Source organism: Stegostoma tigrinum, chromosome 1, assembly GCF_030684315.1.
Source record: "Stegostoma tigrinum isolate sSteTig4 chromosome 1, sSteTig4.hap1, whole genome shotgun sequence".
Lineage (NCBI taxonomy): Eukaryota > Metazoa > Chordata > Chondrichthyes > Orectolobiformes > Stegostomatidae > Stegostoma > Stegostoma tigrinum.
In genome coordinates, this window is record NC_081354.1 from 158654686 (window position 1) to 158667095 (window position 12410).

The window sequence follows — 12410 nt, forward strand, 5'->3', positions numbered from 1 at the left end:
GAAGCTGAGCCGTGAGGAGGATGCAGAGGTGTTTTAGTGTGATTTGAACAAGCAGAAAGGGTGGGCAAATGCATGTTAGATCAATTATAATGTGGATAAAGGTCAAGTCATCCTCTTCGATAGCAAAAGCAGGAGGGTAGATGATACTTTGGGCTTCAAAGTGAAATGGTTTGAGTACAGGAGCCGGGATGTGGTGCTGCACATGTATTGTATGTTGGTGAAACTACTCGTGGAATAACGTCTTCATCTCAGAAGGGATGTTCTTGCCATAAAGGGAGTGCTTTCCTGGGATGGTGGAGTTGACAAATGTGGAGAGGCTGACTCAGTTGTGACTATATTCTCTTCAGTTCAGAAGATTGTAGATCTCATAGAAATCTATTCTAATGAGAAATTCCACCAAGACTAGACATGAAAAATGCAGGAAGGATGTTCTCGATGGTGGGGAATGCAGAACCAGAGGTTACAGTCTAAATATAAATATTTAGAACAGAGATGAGGAGAAGTATCTTCACGTAGAGAGTGGTGAGCTAATGGAATTCACATACCACAGGAAGTGGCCTCGCCAAAACGTGTAATTTCAAGAGCCCACTAGTGATAGCACTTGGGGCTAAAGGAGTCAAAGGATACGGGGAAAAAAACGGGAACAGGCTATTGTATTGAATGATCAGATATGGTCATATTGAGTAGTGGAACAGACTCTGTTAAGGACTGAATGGTGTACTCCTGGTCTTATTTTCTATGCAATTTAAATAGGGTAACAGATGTAATTTGTTCCAAGTTACTTCCACCCATGTCTTGAGGCTATTGACGGACTGACCTGAAATTATGTACTACTTCTCACAGATAGGGGACAGCTTCCTTGATGCACAAAAGCAACAGATACCAACTTTGATTAATACCATTCAGTCATGGCGTGTTCCATAACTTCACATGCAACTTTGTGCATTACCTTTACACACTCAGAAGAATGAACTCTGTGACTCCTCAGGCTATCATTGATTGTTAATGCTGATCTTGCAATAGTTTGCTGAGTTTTGCACCAGTTGTCATTATCAAGCCAAAGTTAATTACTTCAGTTGCTTCAGAGACTACTGCAATGTTTTACTGCTGAGTACATAATATAGCGAAGAGAGGCAGTTTTCTCAAGGTTTTGCAGATTTTTGTTTTTCTAAAATAATGTCGGAATGAAAACTTTTCTATTAGAAGTATCAGTATGTTTAGAATTTGAAACTCTGAATCCCATCTGATGTACTTGTACTTTTTTAAAAAAAATTTATTTTCAAAGCAGAAAATGTAACCCTTTGCTTACAAAGTTGGCAATCTTTAAAAACAGAAAATGCCATTGATAAACCTCTGCTACAGAGATAGTAGGAACTGCTGATGCTGGAAAATCTGAGATAACAAGGTGTCGAGCTGGATGAACACAGCAGGCCGAGCAGGAAAGCTGACGTTTCGGGTCTGGACCCTTCTTCAAAAAAGCATCAGCTTTTCTGCTCCTTTACTGCTGCTTGGCCTGCTGTGGTCATCCAGCTCTACACCTTGTTATCATTGATAAACATATGTTTTGATTGATCCCAGCTTCATCTCATGATCTTTCCCCCTCAATCCTTTGTAATTCCAAAATCATCCTTTGTGTGAGCTCACTTAACCTGCCTGTTTCAATAGTTTTCAGAGAGAACTTCTACAATTAACTTTTTTTTCTCCCAAATATTATGAAAGCTCAAAACAAAAATCTTGAGTTACTAAAAATCGAATGAATCCAGGAGAATGAATTATTGTGTTGAGAATATGGAGCTTGTTGCCATGTGGAGTGGCTGAGGCAAATACTGCAGCTGCCTTCACAAACTAATGCAGTTTTACTGCTGCATCCTTGAAGCGAAGAGAGACAGTTTTCTCAAGCTTGTGGAGCTTTTTGTTTTTCCAAATTTAGTGTTAGAGTGAAACCCCTCTGCTGGGAAGGTGTTCAAGTGAGACAGGAGTAGACTCATATATTCATAGGGTGCAATCAACTATGGAGAAGGGGTTTGTGGGAGCATTAATAGACTAGTTACGCCGAATGACCATTTTCTGCGCTGCAAATTCTTTGTGAGCATAGGTTGGCATTGTGATCACTTCTGGAATGCACGTATCAAATTACAGTGCCATTCAGAGTTTAGTAATTTATTCTAGTGATTGCCAAGAATGGTACATGAATCACAAGAGATGGCAGTGCACTATGGAAATATATCACAGCCTAAGACAGCATTTTCAGATGATTAGAGAAAATAATGAGTCAGAAGAGAAAACTCTGACCCATTTTGGAAGGTATAATAGTTAATGTTGTTTTAGCAAAGAAAAGTAGCTTTTAAATCCAATAACTCTTGCTGAGAGAAGACACATTTTTGTCCAAGTTTTTAATTTTGTACTCATCAGGATGTCTACAAGAAAACCCATGCAATAAGGAGCAACATTCCATGAGAAGAGAATGCTGTTTGATTGGCACATGGACTAAATTTGTAGAAGCATTGCTGTGGAGAGTGTAAGAGCTGGATGATGACTGACAGTTAACAGCCATGCTTTATGTTTAAATCAGGCAGTTTGACGAGTCAAGTCATTGCCCTGAGAAATGAACCACATATCCCTTCTGCCAGTGGAAGGCATTGGGTATTAATAGGTTAAGGTTTTCTTTTTTTATTAATGTAGCTTCCAGTACACAAGTGCACTACTCTGCAAGCCCAGTGGTCAAACTTAAATTGGTTTGTGTAATTCTCAGCACACTCAGTATTATTTAGTCAGTATTGCTCACTCAGTGAATCGCAACTATTTTTCAGAATGTTCTTAAACATCCTAATGGTCTCCTCCAATTCTTCTTCTCATGCAGTATTACATGTTGTTCCTGATTACATTGACATTCTTGCGAAATGCCTTCGTGAACACAAGATGAAAATCTATGATAAACTATATTTTTCAGCATACTCCAGTTCTGTATTACTAGATGACAGTAACAAATGGTGAAGTGGTTGCTTTTCTTTATCTCTTGCCAGCGTGTACTAGATTTGGAGAAAGAGAACACACTGCTGAAGGATGAGAAAGACAAACTGAACCAGAGCATCAAGAATGAGTCGAAAGATGTCGCAGGTGAGAGCTTATTGTAATGATATCGAAATCCTCTAGTTTTGCTCTGAAATACTGGTGCTTTATAGGCATCAGGATAAGATATGACTGATGATCTCACCTGCTAACGTTGGAAGGATAGGTGCGATTCAACCAATATGCTTAAAAACTATCCACTGAAATGTTTCGTTGTCTCTGTCTTATGAAACACGTGAAATTGTGCATAATTTGCTGTTAAACATAACCAGATACTGTCCTTCCACTCCTTAGTGCTTGCATTCTCACCTTAATACGTATTACATAAACATACCCAAGTGTTTAAGCAATGATAGCTTCCTCGTTTCGTCAAATTGAAGGTTTTTCCTTTTTCATTCACTTACTGTCTGGTTAATGCATAACCTGCCCACAACTCATGCATGCCGATACTCCCATTGAATGGCGACTTCTCAAAGCTGTTTCAAATGCTGCCTTCTATTCCAGCGGTTCTAACAGTGCCGATTGGAGATTTTCTGTTTACTGTGAATAAAAGCAGCAAACCCAGTACAATAGGAGCACGTGAATCTGATTAGCAACATTTTCTTTCTGCCTCAACCCATTGCCTATAACAGGATTGCACTGTATCTACAGAAAAACTCTCTCTGAAGACAGCAAAGGAAAGTGAGCGGGCGAAGGAGCTGGAAGAAGAGCGGTCTCGTTATCAAAACCTCCTGAAAGAGTATTCCCGTCTGGAGCAGCGCTACGATAATCTGCAGGAGGAAGTAAATCTAATTAAGGTGCTTTTCTAAAGCTAAAGATTCTTTAAAACAATAACATATTACAGAAATGTACACTATAGAACGCTGAGCAGGACTTGCATATATTTCTGATATTACTGCAGTTCAGGCCGGAAAATGTCCAGAATTGAGCCCAGTTACCATCTCCCTTGCACCTTAAAAGTGCTTCTGGTTTGGCTCAGTGAGAGGTCAGTGTCTTTGGTGAACAGTAGAAGCTCACAAAAGTTGTTCATACCATTTCCCAGCCATCAAGGGCAATGAAAATATTGGTCAACAAACAAGAATACTGCCATTTCCTGCTTAGGACATTTAATAATGTCACGAGTATCCAACATGCATACAGTCAAAGAGAGACTGTTAGCTTTGATAAGGTATTCTTGTCAACTGCTCAATGGGAAAGTAACATTGCAACATACCAGCTTCTGGCAATCCAATGGCTTGTAAATCCTTGATGATTTTAACTGTCCATCTGGTTCACTAATAGCCTTCAGGCAAGGAAACTGCCATCTTTATCTGGTTTGGTCTACATGTGACTCCTGACCCACTATGTGTTGACTCTTAACTGCTCCCTGGGCAATTAGGGACGGGCAATAAATGCTGGTCCAGCCAATGATGCCCACTTTGTGAATGAATTTTTAAAAAAGCCTTGCAGTCATCCCTATCATGTCTCTGGCAGAAAGAGAGGCAGTTAGTTGCTTTTGGCATGATGCCATGCTCATGTGGTGTACGAGTCGGAGATAGAACTACAACAATAGGTCTTAGTTTGTGTGCTTAAGACTCCCTGCTAGGAGCACAGCTCATTGCATTGCATCATTTCCAGAGTGGAAATATTATGGGAGCAGATTGTGACCATTTGCGAAGTATTTTGCAGCTTATCAATAACTTGACTCATTCCAAGAATATCTTAACAGTTGAGATCTAATCTCCTTGAAATATATCAGACCTTTATAGTGCCAGGATAGACTGGAGACTAGGTGGATGACTCCCCTCATGTAGAAGACTAAACCAGAGTATATTGTTTAGGAGTAAGAGTTGTTTCTTTAAAGGTTAAAGTATGGAGATTTTTTCCCCTCTGAGGGTCAGTTGAAGGTTGAATTCCCGTCCTGGAGACAGAGGGAGAAAATGGAGATGAAACTACAACCAGACCTGCTGTTGAATGACCTGTTGTTGCTTCTACATTCCTCGGCTCAAATATGGTTCAGTAATCTAGGGTGGATATGAGATATGGACCACTGTGAAACAGAGTTAATTTTGGTAGTCCAGTGCAAATATCTAGGTTTCATATTTCCAAAAGCACTGCTTACTATGCTCATCACCACTTCAGTTGTTGTTTCACTGTTGAGAGTTGTTTTTAAGGCCCACAAATTAAGCATGTCATACCTTCCTGATTGTGGCTAAAATAAGAATTGATCCTACGAGAATAGGAAGAGAAAGTGACAGGTAAATATTGTTAACCCCCTCAGCTCAGTTTCTCCCTAAACTTGCTAATAAACTGAGAATTAATGTATTGGACACCAGTTGCTCTTTCAAGTGATCATTTTTCTTATGTGATGCTAAACAGTAAGTGGGGGGAAGCTATTAGTAGTAGACATCCTAGCCAAGTTTATTTCTGGCCTCATTTTATTCTCTATCCAGATTGGACAGAGAAAATTGTTGTAATCGATATCTTCCTGCCTTAATCAAAGAAATGCAGACCAGCTCTATTTGAAATTAACTAAGTATGCAGGTTAAGGCTTTAATATGGGATGTTCTGGTTTATGTGGCTCAGTTTTAATTTTGGAGCTAACTTTATATGTTGTCTCATTTCAAGAGCTCATTCATACAAAACACATGCTTAGGACATGATCAGTTCAGTCAATGATATCAGAATTCTATTACATGGTGGCACTATAGTGTTGTGAAATTCAAAATATGTCTTTCTATGAATTATCACTTAATTTAAAAATTATTACAGCACACTCCAGGCCACAGGAGAAACCCATCCAATCAAAGCAGTCTTGGATCTGATTCCAACTACCCTTCCATTTCAACATCTGAGGTTGGGGATACAGAGGATGCAGTGCAGCTGGTGGAGGTGAGATATCATGTGACAGGTTTACAATTCTATAACTTTATAATTTCAAGACCAAATAGGTACAATGTTTCCTGCTAAAATGATAAAGCATTAAGTTCACGTTTAAACATAATCTGGCATGTAGCAATTTTCTAATCATAGAATCATTTAGCACAGGAAGATGCCATTTAGTCCATAATTCCCATAACAGCTCTTTGAAAGAAAAGTTTAATTTGTGATATTCCCCCTGCTGTTTTCCCAGAGCTTGGAAAATCATTCCTTTTAAAATACATATCCAACAACTTTATGGAAGTTACTCTGCTTCCACCACCTTTTCAGATAGTTCATTCCAGACCACAGCAACTCATCTAGCTGCTGAGATTGCGCTGAGCATGATCAAAGAAAAACACCAGAAATCTCTGGTTGCCTGTCTCCACCTTCCCTTTGTTTCTCACACTGGAGCAGAGTGTGCGTTGGATACGTCTAGATCTTAGCATTCATCAAATTATCTCTGAACTGTGATTGGGGCAGTTGTTCTGGAATGTCACTTGATTCAGAATTTAATTTATGAAAAGTATTACCTATTGCTTCAGAGGACTGTTTTTTAATGAAAGAAATGGATAAACAAGACTCAGCCCAAGCTGACTACAGCTGATAACAATGAAGTGTGTTAGGCTTCACTGGGGAGAGCTCTGGAAATCAAACCCTGCTTTTCCCACAGTCATTACACAGGTTGAAGAATTTTTAAAAATTACACAGAGTCCTCGAATCTGTATGTCCTTTGGACATGGTGGACAAAAAGCATGAACCAGGTTTCCGTACCAAACAATTATTATTCCTTTCAAATAAATCAATTCTAACTACTGATAAACAATACTGAACCATGGACATGTATAAGTGCACTAGTTAAAATCTAACCCTGTTAATAGCCACCACTGCCAATCCCCACATCCACCCCACCAGAATTCACGTGCTGATCAGAATTTTGCAGAGATCCACTTGGTTCTCGAAAAGCATTCACAATCCTGAGCTGATCAACTACCTAGGAGTCTATCTCACAGTTTTTGGCAGGCAGAGACTGTCTTTAGTAACTAGTTAGTAGTCCACAAGTCAATCACTTGTTGTCATCCAAAGTTTTATTTGTTCACACCCCTTGGCTCCAGCCGTTTGAAAACTAGGCTTCTGCTACAGCTTGAACAAACAGCTGTGTAAACAGTATTTAAAATGATTGTCAGGCTGGTTGACTTTTTAAAAAATGTAGCAATCCTTCATAAATCCTCCCTTTTTTAAAAGTAATTTTTCAATTTCAGTAACAGATTCAAAAATACAGTAAAAGATCTAGTCTTCATAATAAACTGCATGAGTGTATGACACCAAAGGCAGAAATGCATAATTGTGTGTTGTGCAATTACCTTAGTGTAATGTCCGGTTCTTGTAATGTATTAATATACTTAATAACAAGTCATAGTTTACAGCAATGAAACAGACTCTTTGGTCCAACTTGTTCACGCCAACCAGATATCCTGAGCTGATCTAGCCCCGTTTGCCTGTATTTGGCCCATATCTTAACCCCTTCCTATTCATGTACCCATCTGGGTGCCTTTTAGAACATAGAACATAGAAAAGTACAGCACAGTACAGGCCCTACGGCCCACGATGTTGTGCCGTGGAATCTTCCTAATCCAAAAATAAAATAACCTAACCAACATTCCCCTCAATTCACTGCTGTCCATGTGCATGTCCAGCAGTCGCTTAAATGTCACTAATGACTCTGCTTCCACGTCTACACCTGGCAAACTATTCCATGCACGCACAACTCTCTGGGTGAAGAACCTCCCTCTGACGTCTCCTCTATACCTTCCTCCTAACACCTTAAAACTATGACCCCTCGTGGCAGTCAATCCCTCCCTGGGGAAAAGTCTCTGGCTATCGACTCTATCCATGCCTCTCATTACCTTGTACACCTTGATCAGGTCACCTCTCTTCCTCCTTCTCTCCAGAGAGAAAAGTCTGAGCTCAGTCAACCTCTCCTCGTAAGCCAAGCCCTCCAGTCCAGGCAGCATCCTGGTAAACCTCCTTTGCACCCTCTCCAAAGCCTCCACGTCTTTCCTATAATAGGGCGACCAGAACTGGACACAATATTCCAAGTGTGGTCTCACCAGGGTTTTGTAGAGCTGCAGCATAACCTCGCGGCTCCTAAACTCGATTCCCCTGTTAATGAAAGCCAAAACACCATATGCTTTCTTAACAACCTTATCCACCTGGGTGGCAACTTTGAGGGAGCTATGCACTTGAACACCAAGATCCCGCTGTTCCTCCACACTGCCAAGAATCCTGCCTTTAACCCTATATTCAGCATTTAAGTTCGACCTTCCAAAATGCATCACTTCGCATTTATCCAGGTTGAACTCCATCTGCCATTTCTCAGCCCAGCTCTGCATTCTGTCAATGTGTCACTGAAGCCTACAATAGCCTTCGATACTATCAATGGCACCTCCAACTTTTGTCATCAGCAAACATACTAACCCACCCCTCAACCTCCTCATCCAAGTCATTTATAAAAACTACAAAGAGCAGAGGCCCAAGAACAGAGCCCTGCGGGACACCACTCAGCACTGACCTCCAGGCAGAATACTTACCATCTACAACCACTCTCTGCCTCCTGTCAGCCAACCAATTCTGAATCCAGACAGCCAAATCACCCTGTATCCCATACCTCCTGACTTTCTGAATGAGCCTGCCATGGGGAACCTTATCAAATGCCTTGCTGAAGTCCATGTACACCACATCCACTGCTCGACCCTCATCAACCTGTCTCGTGACTTCCTCAAAGAACTCAATAAGATTTGTAAGGCATGACCTGCCCCCCTCAAAGCCATGCTGACTCCCTTTAATCAGGCTATGCTTTACCAAATAGTCATAAATCCTGTCCCTCAGAATTCTTTCCAAAACCTTGCTGACCACAGACCTAAGACTGACTGGTCTGTAATTTCCAGGGATTTCCCTATTCCCTTTCTTGAAAAGAGGAACAACATTTGCCTCCCTCTAATCTTCCAGTACGACTCCTGTGGAGGGTGAGGAAGCAAAGATCTTCACCAGCGGCTTAGCAACCCCCTTTCTCGCTTCCCGGAGTAACCTAGGATAAATCTGGTCTGGCCCAGGGGACTTATCCATCTTAATGTTTGCCAAAATTTCCAGCACATCAACTTGCTCAATCTTGATCTTGATCTGTTCAAGCCTGTTTTCCTGCTCCTCAAAGTTCTCATTCACAACAAGGTCCCTTTCTTTAGTGAAAACCGAAGTAAAAAACTCATTTAGGGCTTCCCCTATCTGCTCAGGCTCCAAGCACAAGTTCCCTACGCTATCCCTGATCGGCCCTACCTTCTCCCTGATCATTCTCTTATTCCTCACGTATGATTAAAATGCCTTCGGGTTCTCCCTAATCCTTCCTGCCAAGCCTTTTTCGTGCCCTCTCCTGGCCGCCCTCAGTCCACTTTTGAGCTCCTTCCGAGCAAGCCTGTAATCCTCTAAAGCTGTGCTAGACCCTTGCTTCCTCCACCGTACGTACGCTGCCTTTTTCTTTGACAAGAAGTGCCTCTGTACCTGTCATCCAAGGCTCCTTAATCTTACCCCTTCTTACCTGTCTCAGAGGAACAAATTTATACATCACTCGCAACAACTGCTCCTTAAACAGCCTCCACATGTCTGCTGTGCCCTTTCTGTGGAACAATTGCTCCCAATCTGTACTTCCCAACTCCTGTCTGATGGCATCATAGTTTCCTTTACCCCAGTTAAATATCTTCCCCTGGTAACTGCTCCTTTCCCTTTCCATGGCTATGGTAAATGTGAGGCTGTTGTGGCCACTGTCGCCAAGAGATCTGACACCTGTCCTGGCTCATTGCCGAGCACCAAATCCAAATGGCCTCCCTCCTCGTCGGCCTGTCCACATACTGAGTAAGGAAACGCTCCTGAACACACCTGACAAAAATGGCTCCATCCAAACCATCTGCACTAAGGAGGTTCCAATCAATATTGGGAAAGTTGAAGTCACCCATAACAACAACCCTGCTACGTTTGCACTTTTCAACAATCTGCCGGCCAATGAGTTCTTCGATCTCCCTACTGCTATTTGGGGGTCTGTAGAAAACCCCCAGTGAGGTGGCTGCTCCCTTGCTGTTCCTAACTTGCACCCATACTGACTCAGTCGACAAACCTTCCTCGGCAACCTCAGCCCATACCACCTCAGTAGACGAGTCCTCAAAGGTTCTTTTAGCCGCCGTTATACTGTCCTTGACCAACAAAGCCACACCTCCCCCTCTTTTACCACCTTCCCTGACCTTAATGAAAGATGTAAACCCTGGAACCTGCAATATCCATTCCTGACCCTGCTCTATCCATGTCTCCGAAATGGCCACAACATCGAACCAGCTTCCTGCACTTCCTCTGGCAGCTTGTTCCATACATGCACCACCCTCTGAGAAAGTTGCCCCTCAGTTCTTGTGAGCAATTGAGGCAATTAGTCTTTAATGAAAAGTTGTCTGGTTTGGTGTATTTTAGGTGTTTCTTTGTTCACAGGAAGCTGGCTTGGAGAACGCTGCCATGGATATGACTATATTCTTGAAACTACAGAAACGAGTGCGGGAACTAGAGCAGGAAAGAAAGTTGCTGCGTGCAGAAATTGAGCGAAAAGAAGCAGCAGAAGCAGAAAAGGTGGTGCAGTAATAAATTAATTCTGAGAAACCATTTGTGTGTGATCTCACTTGAAAATGCAATTTTTTAAAATTATGCACCTATTAATTTTTAATTAATCATTTGGTGTTTCTGCCCTGAAAAAGGTTGAGATTTATTTGGCTGTTTAGGTAATTACAATGTTACTGTGGAAGGAAATCTTACATTTAATACCTAGTCTAATTTCAGTACCATGTGAGTTGGAAAGCAGTAGAGAGACTAATTAACTTTGATCTCCTTGGGGTGTGTGGTGCACTCTAGGAGACAGTGACTGTCCCCTAATGTGTGTGGACAGTAGATATTGCAAAGATCATGTAGCTGCGTTGTCTATTCATCATCAAATAACTTGCCCATGTTCTGGCCTAAGGTCATATTTTTTTTTTAAAAAAATGCCTCTTGGATGGACTGAGGTACTGGAAACTTGGTTCTGTCTATTATTACCCTAAAATAAGTCAGTATTTTCAAGAGAAAATTTAGGATGAACATTTTAAGTCTCAAGATGGTGTTTTTTTTTCAAGTTTTACTTTCCATGCTGTTGGTGTATGACAGTAACATTGTATTTGTTTGTCTGCTCAGAAGGAACACAACAACATCCCGGCGAATGAGCAAGCAGCAGATTTGGCTTACAACAGTTTAAAGGTATGAGGTGAACCAATTAGGACATTGATTATAGAGTAAGCTGTTGAATGTATGTTTCCTACTCCGAGTGAGAACCAACAAAATTCACATGTGAAAGATCCAGGGACACACTTTTTTTTTCTCTCTGGGTTGACTTAACCCGATGATTCGTTTTTGAAGGTGTAATATAGGTTGTATTTTAATGCAATAAAATTAAAGGAAAAATTAATTTCCTGTTGGAGACTGATATAATATGCATATATTTCTCCACTTTTTGGAAAATTGAAAATTTCAGCACTCCACGTTTCCCATTTAATTGATATTCTTTTCCAGATTCTTTTGATCTTCTAAGTGATTAAATATATTTGGGTATCATCTGCAGATGTGAGCAACATTACTTCCTAATCTGTATCCAAATTATTGGTAGACAGTAATTGGAACTAAACCCTGAGAGAACCTACTTTAACCACTCTGAAAAGCTCCCCATTTTTTAATTCTACAGTGGGATATGGGCATTGCTGGAAGGCCAGCATTTATTGCCTGTCCCTGATTGTTCTTGGAATGTAGTGGTGAACAACTGCCTTGAATCACTGCAGTCTGTATGGGAGAAATTTTTTTATGTTTCTGAGGACCGTTAAGAATCAAACACACATCTGGGTCCTGAGTCATGTGCCGGAATGGTAGATTTCCTTCGCTAATAGACATAGTGACCAGATATCTCTTTCAAGAAAGTTGATGCTAGTTTCAAACTCACTGAGACAGACTTTGATTTCCATGTTTATTAATTTATTGAATTTAAATTCCACCACTTGCTGCTTTTATTTTACATTCAATCGCAGGATATGGGTATCATTGACTCTATGGGAAGAGTCACTAAAGGCCATGATTTGTTGCTCATCTCTAATTGCCCTCAATGTGGTGGTGAACTGTTAATTTGAACTGCTGTGGCCAATGGCAGTAGGGACCCGCCCCATGATGCTATTAGGTTGCATGATCCTGGATTTTATCCCACTGACAGGGATGCAGTTCCAAGCAGGACAGTGTGGAGAGGAATTTGTAGATGGTGGTGTTCTTATGCATCCGCTGCCCTTGTCCTTCTAGGTCTTAGAGTTTGCGGGTGTGGAAGATACTGTCAATCAAGCCAT

At 41.1% G+C, this 12410-nt stretch overlaps 1 protein-coding gene across 2 annotated transcripts in view; it reads left to right on the top strand.

Annotated features, from left to right (window-relative positions):
- The window catches only part of myo5b (myosin VB), a 270346-nt gene that overhangs the window by 205396 nt on the left and 52540 nt on the right, over positions 1-12410 (top strand). For both annotated transcript variants that reach the window (XM_048526919.2, XM_048526929.2), the window contains exons 23-27: positions 3024-3117; positions 3721-3866; positions 5821-5940; positions 10495-10629; positions 11224-11286. In XM_048526919.2, the coding sequence (XP_048382876.2) occupies positions 3024-3117; positions 3721-3866; positions 5821-5940; positions 10495-10629; positions 11224-11286 (558 nt within the window). The remainder of the gene's footprint in view (positions 1-3023; positions 3118-3720; positions 3867-5820; positions 5941-10494; positions 10630-11223; positions 11287-12410) is intronic.